General features: G+C 36.4%; 1 protein-coding gene and 1 pseudogene across 1 annotated transcript; one reads left to right on the forward strand and one right to left on the reverse strand.

Moving 5' to 3' along the window:
* Nucleotides 1-10,458: 10,458 nt before the first annotated feature.
* Nucleotides 10,459-11,372, reverse strand: LOC104231485 (chlorophyll a-b binding protein 7, chloroplastic). Its single transcript, XM_009784519.2, has one exon. It carries the CDS (start codon nucleotides 11,370-11,372, stop codon nucleotides 10,569-10,571), a length of 804 nt encoding a protein of 267 aa, XP_009782821.2. The 3' UTR covers nucleotides 10,459-10,568.
* A 2,201-nt stretch (nucleotides 11,373-13,573) lies between these two features.
* On the forward strand, nucleotides 13,574-22,576 carry LOC104231645 (3-hydroxy-3-methylglutaryl-coenzyme A reductase 2-like; annotated as a pseudogene).
* The last annotated feature ends 1,118 nt before the right edge of the window (nucleotides 22,577-23,694 follow it).

Below are 23,694 nucleotides of genomic sequence, written 5' to 3' on the forward strand. Positions count from 1 at the left end.
TAAATATTATACTACTAAGGGTATTACGTGAAATGCAAGCTGAAGACAAAATGATACCCAAGGCGCATACCTTGTCAGGATTCGACAATTCAAGTGTGGTAACAAAAGGATAGGTAATTCTAACAACTTTTGCTGCAGGTGTTGTTAAAGAAACTAAATTTTAGGTAGTTGATATGGAAATGGCCTACAATATGATCATGGGGAGGCCTTGGATCCATGATATGGATGTTGTTCCATCAACTCTACATCAAGTTATTAAATTTCCATCACCGTGGGGAATTTATCAAATTCGAGGGGATCAGCAAACAGCGAGGAGTATCAACGCTGTAACAGATACGAGCACCGTAAACAAAGAAAAATATCAATTACAGGAAACAGTTGAAGGTGTCAACAATCAAACCTCAACTGAGCGAGAGAAAACAGATTTAGACTCGAGACCTGATACAATTCAAGAACCTGAGGAGAATGAAAATATCAAAACAACTATCGAAGAACTCGAGGCTGTGATATTATTTGAGCAATGGCCTGAACGGAAAGTTTATGTTAGAGCTAATTTAAACTCAAACATGCGAGGTATGTTAATTGAATTTCTAAAATCTAACGTGGACTGTTTTGCTTGGTCCCATGCTGACATGACAGGGATACCACCGGATGTGATGACTCACAAATTAAACGAAGACCCATCCTTTACACCAATAAAGCAAAAGAAAAGAAAGCAAGGGGCTTTCAAAAACCAGGTGATTCAAGATGAGGTCCAAAAGCTATTAAAAATTGGGTCAATCCGCGAGGTAAAGTACCCTAATTGGTTAGCCAACACAGTTGTTGTACCTAAGAAAAATGGTAAGTGGCGAGTCTGTGTAGATTATACAGATCTTAATAAAGCTTGTCCAAAAGATTCTTTTCCTTTACCACATATAGATCAATTAATTGATGCAACTGCAGGACATGAACTTTTAAGTTTTTTAGATGCATATTCAGGGTACAACCAAATTAAAATGGACCCTAGTGATGAAGAAAAAACTTCTTTCATCACAGACAGGGGGACTTACTGTTATAAAGTAATGCCCTTTGGTCTCAAAAATGCTGGGGCAACCTATCAAAGGTTGGTCACCAAAATGTTCCAAGAACATTTAGGGAAAACAATGGAGGTATATATAGACGATATGCTCGTCAAAACCCAGCAATCTCATGATCATATTTCTCATCTATCTGTTACATTTGAAATTTTGCGAAAATTTAATATGAAACTCAACCCAGAAAAATGTGCATTTGGAGTTGCATCAGGTAAGTTTTTGGGTTTTCTTGTTTCTAACCGTGGTATTGAGGTAAATCCTTCTCAGATCAAAGCAATAGAAGAAATCCCTGATATCCTTACTAATAAAAAGGAAGTTCAAAGATTAACGGGAAGAATTGCAGCTTTGGGGAGATTTATTTCCAAATCTTCAGAAAAGTGTTTTAAGTTTTTCTCTGCACTCAAAAAGCAAGATCATTTTGAATGGAATGAAGATTGTCAACAAGCCCTTAGAAATTTGAAAGCTTATTTGTCAAAACCACCGTTATTGGCAAAACCAAAGGTGGGAGAAAAACTTCTCATCTATCTGGCTGTGTCTGAAGTTGCGGTAAGTGCTGTTTTAGTCCGTGAGGACCAGAGTAAACAATCTCCTATTTATTATGTAAGTAAGTCCTTACTAGATGCTGAAACACGATACCCACAGCTAGAAAAGTTAGCATTAGCTTTGATCATGACATCTAGAAAATTAAGACCTGATTTTCAATGCCATCCCATTGTTGTAGGTACTGCTTTTCCGCTTCGAAACATTTTGCATAAACATGAATTGTCAGGGAGGTTAACAAAATGGGCTATAGAATTAAGTGAATACGAAATCATTTATCAACCTAGGACTGCTATAAAATCTCAAGTATTAGCCGATTTCGTAGCTGATTTTAGCTAGGGGATGCATTTAGAAGCAGAAAAAGAATTACAAGTTTTTAATGGTGCAAACCTTGGGACTTGGATTTTATTCACTGATGGTTCATCTAATGTAAAAGGAGCAGGTCTGGGTATAGTTCTCATACCACATACGGGTGAAACTATTAGGCGAGCTATAAAATGTCATTCTATAACTAACAATGAAGCAGAGTACGAGGTTGTAATTGCAGGTTTAGAATTGGCAAGAGAACTCGGCATAACACAAATTATAATCAAGAGTGATTCTCAACTCGTGGTCAATCAAATGCTGGGGACTTATACAGCCAGGGAAACTCGAATGCAAGAATATCTCGAAAAGGTACGGGAACTAATAAAGCAATTCCAAACTTGGAAGGTAATGCAGATCCCAAGAGATGAGAATGTGGAGGCAGATGCTTTAGCTAATCTCGCATCTGCAGCTGACGTAGCAAATGACGCAAATGCTTCAGTCATACATTTATTTCATTCCGTTCTCGAACCTGATAAGAATGAGGTAAATTTTAATCATTTAACATGGGATTGGAGAAACGAAATTATTGCTTTTTTACAGCACGGAACCGTGCCTAATGACAAAGGGAAGGCTCACGCGCTTCGCAAAAAAGCCGCTCGATATTGTTTATATCAAGAAAATCTTTATCGAAAGATGTTCGCTGGACCACTAGCAAGGTGTCTCGGACCCTCTCAAACAGAATACGTGATGAAGGAAGTGCACGAAGGACATTGTGGAAGTCACGCAGGGGGAAGGTCACTGGTAAGAACATTGATTCGAGCAGGATATTATTGGCCTAAGATGGAAGAAGAGGAAAACAGCTTCGTGTCCAAATGTGATAAATGTCAAAGATACGACAATAATATGCACAGACCAGCTGAGTTACTACACCCTGTTATAGCCCCGTGGCCCTTTATGAAATGGGGAATGGATATCGTAGGTCCACTACCACAAGCAAAGGGTCAGGTAAAGTTTCTACTTGTACTCACAGATTATTTCACTAAATGGGTAGAAGTAGGAGCATTTAAACAGGTACGAGAGAAGAAAGTTAAAGACTTCATATGGCGAAATATAATATGCCACTTTGGAGCACCAAAGGAGATCGTGTGTGACAATGGACCACAATTCATAGGAGCCCAAATCATAGAATTTCTTCAAAGTTGGCAGATTAAAAGGATAACATCTACGCCATACCATCCAGTGGGTAATGGACAAGCGAAATCCACAAACAAAGTCATTATCAACAACTTGAAGAAGAGGTTATAGGATTCAAAAGGTAATTGTCCTGAGATATTACCTGGAGTACTATGGGCTTATCGTACAACGACAAAAATAAGCACTGGAGAAACACCATTTTCAATGGTTTATGGTGCGGAAGCCTTAATTCCAGTTGAAATAGGTGAACTGAGCACACGGTACGTTCAGGCAACGGAGGAATCTAATGATGAAGAGATGCTGGTCAACCTTGATTTGCTTGAAGGAAGAAGAGAAGCTGCATTGATAAGAATGGCAGCACAAAAGCAAGTAATTGAACGATATTACAATAGGAAAGCACGCCTCAGATTTTTCAAAATTGGGGACTTTGTGCTTAAAAAGGTGTTCTAATCTGCAAAGGCTGCTAATTCAGGAAAGCTAAGTCCAACGTGGGAAGGACCATACAGAGTTCATGACATTGTAGGTAAAGGAGCATACGAGTTGGAGACAATGGACGGCAAAGTTTTACCATCACATTGGAATGCCGTCCATTTAAAGAGATATTACTTCTGAGAAAGTACCCATGGTCAGGTATCACCATGTTAAAATTTTTTCTTTTGAATTATTAAAGTTTTACTAACGATTTTAGATGCTAGGCAAAAACCCTAACTCGTGCCAAATGATGAGTCACGACCTGTAAGGAAAAATGGAGTATTCTAAAATTCCCAGCCCAGGGTTACAATTAATCTGATGGAAATACACACGAGCTAGGTAGTCTTCATCTATAATCACACCTCCGAGTCCCGTATATTTTTCTGTTTCAAGAAAAGGACCAAATTGAAAGAAATAAACAAGTGCTCGAGGCTTCATACTTCACCGCTCAAACACTTGGGGGACTACATATTATACACAGATATGTGTAGAAAAACAGATACGAATATCGAACAAAAGTCGGCCACAAAGAGGCAAGTGTTGAGAAAAAGTTACGAAGTCTTCAGCATTCATCATTGTGTTCAACAAACACAAGACATTCATCATAATGTTTTTCCCATGAGAACAACAGAGTCATCTCTCAAACTCATAAACGAAGTCACCTCTCAAACTCTTCATATAAAGATAGGGTCATGACTATGTACTGAAACAGGTTATGAAGAAAAACCTTGTTTTATTTTATATTATGTAAAAATCTGTTACAAGAAAAACAGTTACGAGGAAGTTATAGATGTATTTTAATACATGTAATAGTCAAAAAACTTGTTAAAGTTCATGAATAAAAACTTGTCAAAGTTGTTTCATACAAAACATGTGTATTCCTATTTCTTTCATCGTATTATAACACCATTATGAAGTTGAGACGTCTTCTTCATTAAGTGTCGATAAAATAAAAGGGCCCTCTTTTATAAGCCTCATGTTGATAATCCATGAGAAGAATCATAAAAGCATTTTCAAAGGATAAAAATGCTAAGCTATTCTATAAGTCCTAGATAAATAGGCAAGAATAGAATATACAGAAGTACCGATAAAACTTCTTAATATAAAAGACTAAGTACAAACTTAGTCAGCAAAATATTTGTTTTTTACAAATGCCTCATTATGATAACTGGAGACTTCATCAAAAGATCCCTTAAAGTTGCTAAGGGATAACACCACCGATTAATAAAAAAACAGTAAAGTTTGAAATACATTCAACTAGTCACTGAAGGGGTTGGAACATCAGAAGTTGCAATCTCATTTTCAGGGGCAGTCACAGGCACGGTAACAACTTCTGAGGGAGCAACAATATGAGCGGTTTCAACTGGGCCTGGAGTGTTAAAATCACCAAGGGAAGCAAGAGTCACGGGAGCTTCAGCTTCCATGGACTGTGTCATAGAAGTTTCACCCTCGGGAGCCGGAATTGCAACTCCAATTGCCACAGTAGCCACTTCTTCATTTAAAAGCTCTTCTGCCCCAGGAGTTCCAAGTGCAGGAGAAGGAGTATCAACTGGTTGTTGGCTTTTTTCAATAGTGTCTAAGACTTTGGCTAATTTAGATTGCAAATCAAAGTTTTCTTGAGTAGCTTCCATCAAATCATCACGGCGAGATTTTAAAAAAGCCCAACTTACCTCTATGTTGAAGTTCTCCTCAAGAAGTCCATACTCCCTTTCCCACATAGCAAGATCGTTCTTCAATATCTGGTGTTCAGCTAAGTGGGAATCATGGGAAGCTTCAAGGGAGGCATGGGAACTCTTCAAAGCACGTATCTCGTCAGAGGAGATCCTTAAGTCAGCCTGAGCTTGAGTCAAGCTTTGCACTAACTCCCCTGCATATTCTTCTTTCTTCTCCACAAGTGCCTTAAGCTCTCTGATTTCTTCACTGGCCTTTGATAATTGTTCTGAAAATGAGTACTCCAAAAGCTCCTTATCTTTTTCAAATTGGTTTGAAGAAGCCTTGGAATTACTAGCTCAGAAGTCAAACCACGCTTTTGCTGCTCTAGGTGATTTCTACTTTCTTGCAACTCCTCTATGGTCCCCTGAGCATTCTCAAACTGCTCCTTCCAGTTTGCTGCCTCAAGCTAGGTTTCCTAGGCTATTCTCCTAGCCTTAGAGATAGCCTTCGCAGACTCTCGATCCTTATTATCTAGAGTGGAGATTCTTCCCATTAACTCAGTACCAATAAGATTAGCCTACAAGGGAAAGACATCAAATGTGAGAATATAGAGAGATATAAAAAAAAACTTGTAAGTTAAACGAGAAGTACCTTCAAGGTAGAATGAACTATGTCATTCATCAGAGTCAAGCAACTGTGGCTCTCCATCTTCTTCTTCTCAATATCTCCGATTAGAGGCTCGAGCCAAACATCAGCTCCACTAGTCTTTCTCAAAAGGCTATGATTGGCAGGAACTTCAAGAGTAACACTTCTCATAGCCATGCCTCTGCTGCTAGAACCCGCCTCTGTATGCTGAACAGAGGGAGGGGGAACAATGGAAGGAGGAGTAGTAGAAGAGGTAAAAACAATGGGAGTTATGGGAGTCAAAGCAGGGACAGTAGGAGCATATATGGGAACCAAAACAGGTAAAGAAACATGAGTCGATAAAATAGGCAAAGAAATACTCGTGGTTGTCAAAGGAATAGAAGAAGAGAGGGGAGTTTCATCAAGAACTGGTCCAAACTCTCCACTCTCAAAACCACTAACAAAGAGACATCGAATTGATTCATTAGAGCCTCTTGGAGTGGTATCCTCATCAGAAAGGATTTGAACAGGCTCAGAGATAGAGGCTCGAGCAGGAGCATCTTCAACTTCATCTCCATCAATGATGCGTCTCCTGGCTCTTGGCCTAGCTATCAAAGAGGTATTCTCTTCTTCATCATTCTCAGAACTTTCTTCTACAACTTTTCTTTTTGGTAGCGTGGCCCGAGTCTTTTCCAAATCAAGTGAAGCGGTTGAAGACGCTCGAATGGCAACGGCTACCTCAGCTGTCATACACCTGATACCAAATCCTGATAAAAAGAGGGATACAGAATTAAATTAAGAAAGAATTCAATATACGACAAAGCATAAGGAAATACATACCATGGGACTTCACTTTCCAACCATTCAAAAGAGAAATTGATTTCCAAGTTCTCGCCTCCATAGGCGCAATCTTCAAAATTGAATCTACCCAACCACGGAAGTTAGGAACGTCTTCCACATCTCCCATGGTTGCTACAAAAAGACAAAAAAATGACGAGATTAGAAAAGAAATCAAAATTCTTAAAAAGTAGATACGGTAAGAAAAAGAAAAACTTACATGCAAAATTCCACTTCTCCGGGAAGGGAATGTTTGTTTCACCCAACAAATCCATCGTACTTACAACAACGTAATGACAATACCACCCTCGATCCTTGTCATCTTCGGGGTTTACCAAAACCTTCTTGCTTCTTGCAGTCAAGGTAAAAACTCCATGGCGGAATAATTTGGGGTGGTATAGGTGCATAAGAGGGGAAAAGGTAAAATTAACATTAGCTTTGGTAGACAAATACCTTAAGCAAGCCACAGCTCTCCAAACAAGAGGACCTACTTGTGCTAAGCAAATTTTGAAAAAGCGGCAAAATTCAAGTATAACTGGGTCAATGGCAGGATTAAATCCCAAAGTAAAGGGATAAGTATAAATGAACGAGAATCCAATTCTGAAAGAAAAAATTCTCTGGTTTGGGGCAGGAATCATCATACGAAGATTATCTCTCCAATTACAATCTTTCCTAACAGTAGGAATCACAAGTTCAGTTATTAAAGAAGGATAGGTGTCAACTTTTTCTAAATTTTTAACTTGTTCTTGGAGAGATCTTCTATCATTCCCAAAAGATAAATCATTGGGTATGATTTCTTTAACTAAAGGTTCCTGAGTAGGTTCAGAAAGTTCTTTACCTTTAGAAGAAGGGGTCTTTGGGATAGAACTCCTAATACCAGAAGAAGAAGAAGAAGCAGAACCAGATGAATCACCACGAGTGGATCCTAGGCTCAAGCTCCTCTGCCTACCTCTTCTGCCTCTCCTATGTCTTACGGGGGCATTGGGGAAGTGATCTAGAATTGGAACTTTTCTAGGGTTAGGGTTTGGAGATGACATCGTTGAAGAATGATGAACTAAAGGGGAGAAAAAGCAAAAGTGAATAATAAATTGCTTGTTGAAGGTCTATGAATAAGAAGACAAAAGAAAGAGGGTCAAATATGTTTGTAATGACAACCGTCAAACTTAGAAGTGTAATGACGGAAAGCCTATAATAAAGGCAACTATCACTTCATCAATATAAGGTATGAATAAGCCTTGAAAAAAGGCTGCAAAATTACGGAGTCAATCAGAAGGTGACGCGTGTGCAGAGCATTAAATAGAAAAGACAATTGAAGCGCCAATACTGTCATAGCATTGATTATGGTAAAAATTCCCTTTTTGTGAAGATCCACTTTCCAAATATTTAATTGATAAATAAATGGAAAGTGGGGGGACTATCTGTATTGGGAAAAAACTGAATTTATATATTGAAGATGACGTGTCATGACACGTGGACTGGTCAAATGGTCAAAACACGGTAATCAACCAAGAAGGCACGGGCGACAACAGATACGGAGAGAAGAAAGTTAAATAGGCACGAGTCATTATTCAAGAGGCACGAGTTTCGTACCTATATAAGTCATTTAAAACCCCGAAGATCAGAAAGGATTGAAGATATGAATCTGATGACGCAAAAGAGTCCAAATTCAGCATTAAATATCAAATAAGTTAGAGAATTTGTATTTAATAGGAATGATTGAGTAACGTTTCTTTTAATGTCATTTATTGCTCATAATTGCCTCATTAAGACAAAGGCATTACACCTTCTCCTAGAATCAACTATAAAATGAGAAGGACTCGACATCTGTAGAAAGGAAGATTATTGAGACTTTACTGAAATACAAAGTTATTTACTGCTTTATCATCGTTCTCAAAAATCTTTTATTATTTTCGTCTCCTGATTATCAGTAACCTGAATTTCTCTTCGTTTCTAGCTTTGACCAAAGACTCAGATTTTTGGTTAAACAGCAGCACCAACAACGGCAACAGAAGAAGAAGAAGAAGCAGAAGAAGAAAACGAAGGAGGAGGAGAAATGTGGCTGTAGTTGTTTAAAAAGTGGGTACAAGTTAAAATATTTAAAAAAAAAATGGGTATAGGTTAAATTGGGGCGACCAAATAGGACACCCCGTGCAATTTTTACATAAGAAAATACATTTCAAAATATTGGTCAAAATTTATATAATTTGAATTTGAAAAGCAAAAATATTTACATAAACTGAAACGGAGGGAGTAGCTGTTTTTGTTTGAGAAGTCGCCAACAACCAAAAAAATGTCTTTTCTACACAAAAATACTTTTCATATTTGCCAAACACCACAATTAAAAAAAAAGTAATTTTTTAAAAAGAAAAAAGAAAGTACTTTTAACTTTCCAAAAACTTTGTCAACTAGGATATGCTATAATAGTAATAATAATAATATAGTTTGATAAAAATTCTAGTCCACTAAAAAGTTGTTGCAATCCGTAGTACCATGTGCCATATTCTCTTTAAAAGTTAAATTTTTCCTAGAGAAACATATAAATGTAAACAGATTGGTTTCCAGGTCCCTTTAATTATTTGTCAAGAAACACAGACAATTCGGGAAAGAAGTATACGTAAAATAAGACACTTCCAGGCCTCTTACAAATTGTTATTTTGATTAGAAATAACGTCCGATTCAAAACCATAAAGATCATATTTGCATACTGAAATGTATGTATAAATTACTTGGCTCGTTCTCAGGTTCAACGAGTTGTCCCGACATGCACCAGCTTTAGCCTCCATAGTCAGAGAGCGAGTCTGTCGATTTATCGAGGGACTCAACCGCAGTATTAGATTCAACATGGCTCGAGAGTTGGAGATTGACATCCCAGCATGTAGTGGAGATCGCTAGGAGATTGGAGGGTATGTGGACCCGGAGAGAGAGGAGAGGGAGGCCAAGAGGCCTCGAGATTCTAGCACATATAGTGGTGCCAGTGCCCCAGTTGCAGCCCGTCATGGTAAAGGATATGTGCGCCGCCCTGTTCATTCAGCACTTCCAGCTTCCAACGGTATTCCGGCTACTCCCAGGCCTCAGGTTGCCCATTATGCACCGCCACTGTGTAGTGCACCTACTGCACGGGGTGCTTTCTGCGGTCAGTCCAGCCAACCGGGCCCGAGCCAGTTCTAGCATCCATGTCCTCCGAGAGCTTATTTTGAGTGTGGTGACACTCGTCATATGGTGAGGGACTGTCCCAGACTCAATAGGGGTGCACCTCCACATACTACTCAGGCCCCACGTATTCCATAGGGCCCTTAGGTTTCGCAGGCCGTGGTTACGGCACTAGTTTCCACTCCACCTGCACAACCAGCTAGAGATGGAGGTCGGGCAGGTAGAGGTCTCCCTAGAGGGGAGGCCAAGCCAAATGTTATGCTCTTCAGACTAGGACGGAGGCGGTTGCATGCGACTCAGTTATCACATGTAATATTCCAGTTTGTCATAGAGATGTATCAGTCTTATTTGATCCAGGCTCCACTTATTCCTATGCATCATCTTACTTTGCTCCATATTTGGGTGTATCCATATATCTCGAAGAAAATCATTAGCCTCTCTTTTCAATTTTAATATCGGTTTCCTCTGCTCTGCAAGCTGTTGTTTGAAACTTTGAACGCTTTGTTGTTACTACTAATATATTTGTTTAGTACCTCAGAAATGCCACGTTCCCTATTTACCCCATTTTTTTAACTTGTACTTAATTTATGGATAGCACAGAAAATGTAACTGAGAACTAACCAATTGAACAAAATTCTTATATAATCTCCAGTAATTTACATCAATTTCACAAGGACATCAGACAATCTGATACTAAAAGAGACTCTTCTTTTAAGAACTTTACTTTCCGGGGACAAAGTTTGTGGCATAGGCCCAGGCGTTGTTGTTAACGGGGTCAGCAAGGTGATCAACAAGGTTATCTAATGGACCTTTTCCAGTGACAATAGCTTGAACGAAGAATCCGAACATGGAGAACATAGCAAGTCTACCGTTTTTAATCTCCTTTACCTTGAGCTCAGCAAAAGCCTCTGGGTCATCAGCAAGACCTAATGGGTCAAAGCTACCACCGGGGTAGAGTGGGTCGGTAACCTCACCAAGAGGTCCACCAGCAACACGGTAACCCTCAATAGCTCCCATCAACACAACTTGGCAAGCCCAAATGGCCAAGATGCTTTGTGCATGGACCAAACTTGGGTTGCCCAAGTAGTCAAGTCCACCCTCGCTGAAAATTTGAGATCCAGCCTTGAACCAGACAGCTTCACCGAACTTGACACCATTACGAGCCAAGAGTTCGGGGAAGACACAACCGAGAGCTCCAAGCATAGCCCATCTACAGTGAATCACCTCTAGCTCACGGTTCTTAGCAAAAGTTTCTGGATCAGCTGAAAGTCCAGCAGTGTCCCACCCATAATCGCCAGGGAACTCACCAGTCAAGTAACTTGGTGCTTCACCAGAGAATGGGCCCAAGTACTTGACACGATCAGGACCATACCATGGGCTACCAGAAGAGACTGGCTTCGCCTTGGTAACAGTCTTTCTCATTATAGCTTTTCCATTTCCAGTGATCTCAGAGGAAGATGGTGAGAGTTTCACTGCATTTCCAGCAAAAGAAGGGGAAGAGAGAGCCATTGTAGAGGCAGTCATTGTTGTAGAAGTAAAATGAAAAAACTCTTGAATGAAGCTATACTACACAAAGAATACTTGATTTTTGGCTTGAGTTTCATGGTCTTGCACCAAATGTATTTAAATGACTCCAAAACACTTAAGTCATTATCTTAGAATATCATTATCTGTTTTCTCATTGGAAGATAACAATTTGTTTAACGTTTGCATTCTTGTCCATTTGTCAAAGTTCAACAACATGCGTAGATATATTTAGATACATTATTATGTCTAGAAAATCTAACTCAATGTTGATTTCCTCTCGTAAAGCAATACAGAGTTGCCACGTGTGATAGTGGATTATTGCAAAATCCAGTTGACCAAGAGCATAAGAGTAAGTCATGGCCATGCAATAGTTCACACACACCTGTTTTTTCTGGCCTATCAAATATTAGTGGTGTATATACCTCTTCTTCACAATGAGACAAATAATAATATAATAATAATAATAATAATAATAATAATAATAATAATAATAATAATAATAACAATAATAATGATTTTCTAGCAATAATTTCTATAACTAGAATTATTACAATTCCTTAATCATTCTTAAATATTCGGATGAATAATTTTCTGAATGCCAATTAGAAAAACAGGAGAATAAGAAACTTAACAACAACAAACAACAACAACCCAGTATAATCACATTTATTGGGGTCTAGGGAGGGTAGTGTGTACGCAGACCTTACCCCTACCCTGGGGTAGAGAGACTGTTTCCAAATAGACCCCCGCAATCCTTCCCTCCAAGAACTTCCCACCTTGCTCTTGGGGAGACTCGAACTCACAACCTTTTGGTTGGAAGTGGAGGTTGCTTACCATCAGAGAATACCAAACTTAAATGTATGTTAATTTCTCTCGTGAAGGGGATACATTAAGAGGAGGAAATTTTAGTTTACAAGGAAGCCATACACTAAGGTTAAGTAGCAATAATTTCTATAACTAGAATTATAATTTTATAGGTTCTGGATTTAGAACGCCGATTTAAAGTGTTAATAATTGTGTTTTAAATTTAATATGTGTACTTATTTAATGAATTTTCTAATATAAATACGTTGTTTGAGCAAAAATTACTGTGTTCGGCTAACACGTTTCCTGCTTCTATCTTCGCCCCTAATAAGCACGCGTTCGGACAAGCTTTTACACGCTGCTTATTTTAAAAAGTGCTATTCGCCAAAAGTGCTTTTTAAAAAAGAATTTTAATGGTGTAATAGCTTGTGTTCAGATAAATATATGAGAAGTGATTTTGTTAGTATTAGAAAAGCAGATTGTGTTTGACTAATCTTTCAAATCTTTTTAAGTATTGAATTACGAAAAAGGGACACACACAAATTTACTTTAGAATTACTAGTATTTAAAAAGAAAAATATTCTCAATTATTTATTATTAGAGAGTTTAATTACTTTTAATATTATTTAATTAAAATTTTTCTATAATTTGTTCATGATTTATTTAAAGAAAGAGTTGGAAACATTCGGGTGATTTTCATCTACTACCATTTCTATTATTGGAGTTAGACCTTCCCAAGCATCTTGAATTGGTGCATTAAGATTACACTCATTCTCGATTATCATGTTGTGCAGTATAATACATGTTGTTAATATATCATGTAGCACTTCTTTTCTCCAAAAACGTGCCGGTCATGCAATAATTGCAAAACGAGCTTGCAAAACTCCGAATGCACGTTCAACATCTTTTCGACATGATGTTGAAAAGATGACTCATGAAATATTTCTTCTTTGGCGAACATGGCTCATGAATAGTTTGCACAAGGGTAGACCATTTTGGATATATACCGTCAACTAAATAATAACCCACATCTTATTCTTTTCCTTGAATAACATAATGGGCGGGAGAAGCAATACCTTTTTGAAAACAAATATGATAACTCTAAAATACTGATGTCATTATTGGTGTCGGGCATACCAAAATATGCATGCAATATCCAAAGGTCATAATCAACTACAACTTCAAGAATAATTGTTGGGGATCCATTAAAATCAAGATATTATGAGTATTTATTTTGTAGTTACTTATACTTTATTTGTATATATTTACTTTTTTTTTTTTAATATTTCAGATTACACAAGCAAAAGATTTACTTATGCAAGATCCGAACTTCAAAAAAGGTTTTAAATTTGATCATGTGTGATCTATAATGAAAGATTTTGAGCAGTTTAACGATGGCGATGCTGGAAGAAAGAGGCAAGAAAGTAAGGCTATACGAATATATCATCCTTTGATTCACCCTTTGTATTTTCTCCTAACTTATCATCATTTCATTAAATTTAATTGAGGATGTTGCAGGTGATTCCACATCATCAACAACCTAGTGAGGGAAAGAAATCAAATATGAAGAGAAAAATAGATGAAGAATATATGAAAATGGTCCAATCAGAAAATAGTCGGATTATTGAGGTGATGAAAAATTCAAATGAGACAACAACCAAAAAAAAAAGTTTTGAAGGCAAAAAACGAAATTTTGAGACTACAAGAACATAAAATAAAATTTTACTCAATGATGTGGTTTTTGTTGTCGATCAGAATCGTCGTGAATTTTTGCGACAAAAACAAAAACAAATAATCGATAAAAGAAGTCAACAATTTTCACAGCGACAACCACAACAATCCTCTGCCTCATTCACTCAATCCTTTAATGATTTTGGTGTATCTGGAAACGACTTAGTATTTTTATATTATTTAATGTAGTTTCAATTTTTATGTATTTTTAATTTAATGTATTTTTAATTTAATATATTTTTATTTAATGTATTTTCAATTTTCACATTTCATTTTTGTGATGGTTATATAATTTTTATACAATTATAACTTATAATAAAATTAACTTATAATTTTACATAACTGAAATCCTAATTCCAAAAATATTCTCTTTAAAATCTTATCCTTAAAACTAGAAGTTATTACCTATTGGAATAGCCGGACCGTTGTTACTTGATGGGAGAGAGTATTCTGGTTGCAATGCCATTTATGCTTCTGGTGATACAACTAGTGTTCAAGATGGTATGACTAGATTAACTGTATACAAGGTGAAAGTTCAGGTAACTAATTAACTGTACTACTAAGATTAACTGGTTGTATAACTTTGTTTTTGAGATATTGCAGATCAAGCAGATTTGCCAGATTACAAAACATTCAATGTGCAATAGCTGGAAAGAATTTATTCACAAGGTTTAGTTGTAGCACTGGTGATGCAATGGGAATGAACATGGTTTCCAAAGGGGTACAAAACGTTCTTGATTTCCTTCAGAATGAGTACCCTGAATTTATACATAAGGTTTAGTTGTATCTGGTATATTCCACGTATCCCTTTATTTTAACTTTTTGACCCCCAATATACCTAGTCACCTGCTCAATTATGCATGCACGCTACAAATCAGTATTTTGGAAGAAATTAAAAATAACCAATAAATCTGAACGAAAACACTATTCAAAATCCGGAAAAATACTTCAGCATAATATACTGGAGTTCCTGTATAATATACCGGTCCAGCATAATATGGAGTGTGGAGCACCGGTGCTCCAGTCTCCGGTATATTATACTGGAGCCAGCAAAGTATACCGGTCCAGCATAGTATGCTGGAAGTTCATACTCAGGTGCACCGAACTTCAGTATATTATGATGGACCGGTCTCTGTTGCAGCAAAGTAATGGCTATTTTTCAATGACTTGGCAAACGCGGGCTATTTTTGAATGACTAGTCCGAAAACTGGCTAAACCTTGCTATTTTAACCAGTATTTTAAAAGGCTTTTCTGAGACTCATTCAGGGCTTGCCTTTGGGCTGGACACTTGCAAAATACCACCCGAGAGGCGGACTTATATTTGGAGTAGAAGGGTCATCAGACCCCGTTAACTTCGGCAAAATATTTCTGGATATATATGTGTTTATACGTTAAGAAAAGGTCATGTGTTTTTACTTGGAACCCTCAAGATCAAAAGCCAGATGAGGACACTGGTTGAGCAGTCCGCTCATGTGCCCCCGACACCTTAAAATCCTAGGTCCACCTCTAGTGCGCCCTAAATATGCCTAACGTTCAACACTCGAGATCACTCGCCCAATGTCCCTACGTAAATCATCTGTCAAATTTTCTAATTGGCACTATTAACCCTCAAAATTCTTTAACAAATGATTAAAAGTTTTATTCATCATATTATACTAAAAGTGGGAAGGTTCTATGTCAAAACTTGAATTACTAAACTACCCATCAAAAACTAATTAACATTTGCCCTTCATCCAAAGGTAGAATTACCTTCCATTTAGTGTTATGGATCATCATTAAACCCTTAATTAAGTTTCTCTCCATTAATCTCAATACGTGAAGAATTTGAGAAGTTACAATAATTGACCAGATTCATATGCATAATTAAAACTTGTAACTGAATAGTCACTTTCTACTGCTACTGTTTAAGAACATAATTATATTGGCAATTCAATGGAAATCGATCAAGTTCCTCTTTTCAAACAAGGATGCCACAATTTAGATTTCTACATGGATAGTCATTTTTACCTGCTACTTTGTATGTAGATATGCTCTATACTCTTTGAGGAAGTTTGAAAATGTTAAACACACGGTACTTTTCTTCATGTATTTCATGATACTTATATAATTTTTTATTTTTATATCAAAGTATGTGGATCCTGTTAAACTTATTTTTCATTATTTTACATGGAAGAAAGTTGTGTTAATTCCACCTTCTTTGTTCCGGGCTCTGCTCTTTATTTTGAAAGCAAGTTATCATCTCTCCTAAATGCATAATTTATTATTCAATTGCCTTCTATAAGTTTTTTTTGTGTGGAAATGATATATGTTAATAAACGAGAATGCTCGATTTGTCCTTTTACATTTTAATTATTTTTTTGGTTGCCCTCCCACTTAATCATGGATTCACTTCAATAATTTAACCCTGCAGGTTCGAATCATGGCTAGAGCAGTGAAGTTGTAGAGGTCTCCGTCCTCCTAATTGTTGATAAAAGGTACTTGGTCAATTTCCTGCAATGTCATCATTAGTCTTTATTCCATTTACTTTAGTTTAATAATTTTTTGAAATATTGTATTGAAAAAAGAAAAAAAATTACACTTGGATGCCTTTAGTTTTTAAAAGTTTTAAGTATGATTGTATAAAATATAGCAAAAGGAATATTAGATTTCACATGTTTCATTAACAATCCATGGAATGACTCCATTTCAATATCAATTTATATTATATGGCTCTAAAGTTACTTCTGGTATGTTATTGATCGTAGATTAGGATAAGTACTAATTAATTTTGTTTTCGAAATCAATTCAATGTCAGAAAATCATTTGTACAATAGCGCTATATGCAAAAGAGAGGATAATAAAAAAATGCCCATAGCTGCAAAAGAAAAAGCAAAGGAAGAACGAGTAGTAAAATAAGCTAGGCTAGAATACACCATAGGGGAGAGTCGTCTCTTGACGATGATGCTAAGATTAATAGCAACAAAGTTGGTAGATTTGTTTCAGAACTGATTAGGGCTTTTTTGGGGTTATTCTCACGCTTGCTTCTTTCTCAACTACAGATTTCGTCCTTTTTAACTTCATTCATCTCCAATCGAAAAATAATACTCCAAAAAGAAAAAGATAGATACAGAACATCTTAGTTGTGAAAGTGGTATTTTATAGTTTGGCACCTTGGGCCTTTGAAACAATCGGATGCAACCAAAGTTGCAATCTTCTTTCACATGTATCATCGATCAAGTGATGCAAATATATACATGAGATTTTTTCCTTCCTATACCATATATGAAACTTTATTACTAAATATATGCATAGTATCTAAATTACCCGCTTAGTTCACATTTTTCCTACAAATTCTGTACCATTCGTTTATTAGGAATTAATAGGGCAGAATCTTCCCTTAATAACGTGCGAAAAATCAGGAAAGAATCTTGGGATTGATTGATTCCTCAATTTTAGCTCGACAAATTAGGAATAGTCAGCTACTGTTAATAGTTTAAGAGTAAATCAGAATATTCTAAAAAGATTTGGCGTAAATCAGATCAAATCATATTCTTCCAGATATTCCTATTTAGGCGCGCTACAATTATGGAAGTAAATATTCTTCCAGATATTTTCCACCATTGATAGCCATTAAAAAGCTTGAAAGCTTTGAATTCAAATTTGGGGTTTCAAAAATCATTATTTGTTTGGATTGGGTGTTGTTGAAAATAATCGGGAATATGATTTGGAGTTTATATCTCAATTTTGAGGGGTTTTGGTGAAGATTAGACTTGGTTTTGACTGAATTTCAGATTGAAACTCGAAGAAGAAGAAGAAGACATATTGCAGAAATTGTAGATAAATTGTAGGTTAAATTGTAGACCCACTTGTGGGATTATACTGGGTTGTTGTTGTTGTTGTTGTTGTTGTTGTTGTATTCTGATTGTAGATGCTTTATTTTCTATTTTCACAAATAAAAAAACGACTAAAACTTCTACAAATCTTTTGAAAAACGCAATTATGTCAAAAATCTCAATTATGCTACAATTGAATGAGAATTAGGATATTAAAATTCAATGTACCCAGTTTGTAGATAATTTGTAGATTTTCAACATAGATTGTAGTTTAATTGTAGTATAAATATAGTAATTACGTAGATACCCTTACAAATAATATTGCGTTATACGTACTTAAACTGATTTGTAGTACATTTGTAGAATTTCTGTAGAAAATTTGTAGATGAAGAGAAATTTTTTGTAGTCAACATTTTTTCAACATAGATTGTAGATTAGTTGTAGTATAAATATTGTAATTTTGTAGATAATTATGAAAATAATATTGCTTTATACATCCTAAAACTGATGTGTAGTTTATTTGTAGATAAATGTAGGAATTTAATAGATATTATCGTAAAATTAGACTTCCATAGAATTTGAAATATATGTGGCATAGGAATGTAAAAATCTCTTTTATTTATTTCAAATTCTGATCAATCCAACTGTAACTACTTCATATTTTTGCCGTATCAAATGTGTGTATACAGTGTGCGAAATCAAGAAACTCATATTAGAAATAGAAAAAGTAAAACAGAAGTAAAAATAAGAAATAGAGAATGGAGAAGTAGAGAACAGAGGAGTTTCCTCGTCGGAAACCGTCAACGGCGGCGAAGATGTATTTAGTTCAAATTCTGATCAATCCAACTGTAACTACAATTTATCTACAATTTATCTACAATTTATGCAATATGTCTTCTTCTTCTTCTTCTTCTTCTTCTTCTTCTTCGAGTTTCAATCTGAAATTCAGCCAAAACTAATTTTAAATCTTCACCAAAACCCCTCAAAATTGAGATATAAACTCCAAAACATATTCTCAATTATTTACAACAACACCCAATCAAAACAAATAATGATTTTTGAAAATCCAGATTTGAATTCAAAGCTTCAAAGCTTTTTAATGGCTGTCAATGGTGGAATTGCTGCTCTCTTGTCTCTTTGAAGGTTTGTTCTTCTTTATTGAAAAAATTTGAAGCTGAAGGTAAATGTGGGTATGAACTTTGAAGATTTGACTTTAATTTTGATGAACTTTGTTGTTCTTCATTGATGAACTTCAACTGGAGTAAAATGGGGAACCAACTTTGTTGAAGGGTTTCTTCAATTTTCTGTGAATTTAGAGGGAGAATTTGGTTTCACAAGATGGAAAATGGTAAAAAGAACATGGGTATGGGTAAAACGTGGGTGGGACTGAGGGGTTAGGAGAGAGAAACGTGCAGATTCTTTTAATTAAGGAGTAAAAAATGTACAATTAATTATACCCTTAATTAATTATGGTATAGAATTGGTAATTTGGTATACTAAGTGTAATTAAGTCAAACCTTAAACATTGAGGGTAATAAGGTTTCCTATGTGGCATATGAATGTAAAAATTCCTATATACATAGGGTAAGTTGTCTTAGGTTTGCCCCCTAGACTTTAATTGTGGCCACTGCCATTTTTTTGCTAAAATATTGTGTCATGATATCACTTTGTTTTGTAATAGCTCAACTTGGTCATGCTTTTTTACATTCTGCCAACTTTCATGTGTCTGAGTTTAAATATGTTCCCTCAATTTCTTCAAAATTGATATAAGCTTATAAATACTTCTTTAACTTTGAATAATTTTGATAAATTTGTTTTATGGCTAATTCGAAATGTTATCATCTGTCGTTCACATGTTTTGTGTACAAAATAAAATATTATCTAAATACAGTTGTCAACATTTTTTTTTAAAAAAAGGTACTACAACTTCTGCTGATGTAGCAAAAATTGTCCAGCTTTTTCTTTCTTTCCATATTATAATTCAACTTTCCTTATATGAAAATAAAGATTTTTTTTTAAATTTAGCCCAAGAAAATCAACTAAATTTGTGTTTTACAATACATTTATTAATTAAATAAAGAGTAGAGCCAAGCGTCCCTCACTTTTTAGGGCATTCCAGTAATGAAATTAAAAGTGAAATCCCTGTTAAAATTTTAAAGGCAAGAGCCCAAAGAAGATGGCAGCTCAGACGTACACATTATCAAAGATGTATATCGTATTCCTTGATCTTATTACCAATATTAATTTTCGTGAAGTCTAAACTATACAATACATCTTTCTGTAGTGTGTTAAAATTTTGCTTGGTAATATGCCTATTTTAACAGAGTTCCGATGCACCTCTTCTAAAAGAGTCATAATACACCTAGCCTCTTTCTTCTTCATCTATCCATCAAATTTTCTGGGCATCAAAAGTTTAGTACCACTTGAAAGGACACACCAGATACTAGTTTATAGAAATATGAAGGTATAACTCAAATAACGAGTGATGGTATTACTAATTGAGAACCTCATAAAGGTAAATATCATTTGCATATTTCTTCTGAAATTGGAATTTTTTAAACCGTGACAGAAAATTATTCCTGTATTAGGTAGGGGTAAGGTCTGCGTACAAACTATCCTCTCCAGACTCCACCTATTGGGATCAAATTGGATTTGTTGTTGTTGTTGTTGACAGGGAACTATTGCACAGAGAAGAAACCAGCAGCAGTTAATTGATTGAAGAGAGAGGAAAGTCAGTAGTTTGTGAGGCAATCTTAAAGGAAGAGATGGTGAAGAAGGTTTTGAAAACAGAAGTTGCTGCTTTAGTGGAGCTAAACATGCTTAAAAACCTCACTAGTTTCGCCATGGCTGGCGCGCTTGGCGGCTTCAACGCGCACGCTAGCAATATTGTCTCAGCTGTATATATAGCCACTGGTCAGGATCCTGCTCAAACTACTCTGATGGTAAGTAACCCCCACTTCCAATCGAGAGGTTGTGAGTTCGAGTCTCCCCAAGAGTAAGGTGGGAAGTTCTTGGAGGGAAGGATGCCGGGGGTCTATTTGGAAACAGTCTCTCTACCCTAGGATAGGGGTAAGGTCTGCGTACACACTACCCTCCCCAGACCCCACTAAGTGGGATTATACTGGGTTGTTGTTGTTGTGGTCAGGATCCTGCTCAAAATTTTGAAAGTTCTCATTGTATTACTATGATGGAAGTTGTAATTGATGGCAAGGACCTCCATGTTTCTGTCACCATGCCTTCTGTTGAGGTATGCAATTAACACTAACACACTTGTTCTTATAATCATTGGGTTCAACGGAATGGCCAACATTTTAAACATAGAGCTTAGATATTTAAAAAGAAAAAGAGCATTTTGTTACACTAAGCTTTCGCTATGCACAGGATCCGCGGAAGATTCAGACCATATTCGGTCTGATATACACAAAGTTACCTTGTGCTTCTATAAAAAGTTATTTTAACGACTTGAACCCGCGATCTTCCGATCACTCGACAACAACTTTTACCATCGCGCCAAGCCTTCCCGTTAGAGTTCATATATATAAAGGGAAGCTCGGTGCACGAAGCATCTTGTGTTCATGTAGGGTTCGGAGAAGGGCCGCTCCGCTCCCCAAAAGGATATGATAATGGCAGCCTACCTTGATGCCAAAAAAAAAAGGTAGCACGGTGCATTTAGCTCCCGCTATGTGCGGTATGATGATGACAGCATACTCTGATGCAAAACATAATAAAAAAAGACAATCCGGTGTACTAAGCTCCCGCTATGCATGAGATCCGGGGAAGGATCGGATCACAGGGGTCTATTTCGACCCCAAACTTTTGCAAGTGAGGATTCTAAAAAATCATTTAATGAGTTTTACACTTTGTTAAATACTACTACTAGAAAGTGTTTGTTTCTTGTTGTACTTATTATCTATACTATTGTGATACAGGTGGGTACAGTAGGAGGTGGAACACAACTTGCATCTCAATCAGCTTGCTTAAACTTATTAGGAGTGAAAGGTGCAAACAGAGAGGCACCAAGGTCAAATGCAAGGCTTTTGGCCACAACAGTAGCAGGTTCAGTTCTTGCTGATGAGCTATCTCTCATGTCAGCTATCTCAGCTGGGCAGCTAGTTAAGAGCCACATGAAATACAATAGATCAACCAAAGATGTCAGAAAGAAATCTTGGATTAGAGGTGGACCAGGATTCGACGGTCGTAGGGCACCATGACATTCAATATAAATTTATCAATGCCCATAAAGATTGCTATGAGTACCTTTACTAATATCTAACTATTTCTTGAAGACATTTGCAGGTATATATGAAGTTTTTTCCGAAGTTTTCGGCTACCGTTGACCACTCAACTTATAGTGTGTGTCCGCCTCAGCTCCTAATGAAGAAGGCAAGACAACTAATTCTACCCACTTTGTCTCTAAAACTGTTCACATTGTTCCCAACTCTCTGGAAGTATCAGCGGTAGCAGAGGCAGGATTTTCATCAAGGGGTTCAATATCTTCTGTGGATATATGTGAAAAAATTTGACATTATATATACAGTGTAATTTTCTACACCGCATCCGAATATCACTACCATCTTTAAATTAAAGGATTACTATGATGACCAAAAATAGGAACAACATTTTCGTATTAGAGGGAAGGTAGGTAGTGGAAGAAATAAAAAAAAGTCAATGTATGTAACATCAGGAGGGTTGGGAAAACTTTCCAGACAATGTAATCTGTATGCTGTGTTGTATCCATGTGAAGGGGGTAAGGTAAAGTATTCTTTTCTGTCTGAGGGAAGTAATCTGCAAATATTTTGATAAGATATGTGGGAAGAAAGTAGTTGGTATCATTGAATTTCAATGTGCCAAGGTGGATGACATTACCTTTTCTTTTGTATTATCTTTTATTTGTTTGTTAATTTGTCATTAGTTTGTAACTTAGGGTGAAATGACATCTCAAGACTGATATTATTTTGATCTGCTGCAAGTGTTCTAATTTTTCCTTTTGATAACAAATTATATATTTGGATCAATTATTGTATCCACTGACATGTTCATAGTCTCATAACGAGTTTAAGTTTTATACACTGTTGACAAGTTATACATTGACATGAAAGCTGCTTGGTTAACTGATTTGGTAAATAAGATGAACGAGCGATCCTCCAACTGTTTTTGGGAAATGCTTGAGCATTTACCAGCAATTAAATCGACATACACTAACCTATTTTTACCAGCAATTTGCTTTATTGCTGGCTGGTCGGCTGGTCCTAGAGTATGAGACAGACTTTTGAGCTACCTCAAGAAGGTGAACCATTTCTTTTTGCTAGAGGAGACACGTTCGCTCTTTCATGCGCTAAATTGTACAGTTTGCAGAAGTTGTCTTTGTTGCCCGGATAATTACTCAATAAAGGATTAAGATATTCCACCAGCTATAATTTTGTTCTGGCTGTTAAGTTTGTGAACTGCTCTGATACCATCAAAAACATTATTTACTGTTTTTGAGATTACGTTACAGCCTCTGATAAAGTCTGCATACACACTATCCTCCTCATACCTCACTTGTGGATTACACTGGGTATATTGTTGCATCTGACAAATAGTGATTTCCCAATCTCTCATGTTTGAACCACAATTTTGATAAATGGCAGCTCCTTTAAAGGGAAGCATGCCGAACTCTCGTCTGATTTGTTTGATTTCCAAGAACACACTATGCTCAAGTGACCACCTTATAGTCTATTTAGTTATTTAAAGTTTCAAGTCATTTTGTGATGATTGTATACTTACTACAACAACAACATACCCAGTATAATCTCACATAGTGGGGTTTAGGGAGGGTAATGTGTACGAAGACCTTACCCCTGCCTCGTGGAGATAAAGAGGCTATTTCCAATAGACCCTCGGCTTAGTAAAGCATAAGTACAACAGTAATAAAAAGAAAACGGCCAGAAACGAAGATTGTATACTTGAAGGTACAAAAATGCATGGTCTCA

This window comes from Nicotiana sylvestris, chromosome 9, assembly GCF_000393655.2.
Source record: "Nicotiana sylvestris chromosome 9, ASM39365v2, whole genome shotgun sequence".
NCBI classification, from domain to species: Eukaryota; Viridiplantae; Streptophyta; class Magnoliopsida; order Solanales; family Solanaceae; genus Nicotiana; species Nicotiana sylvestris.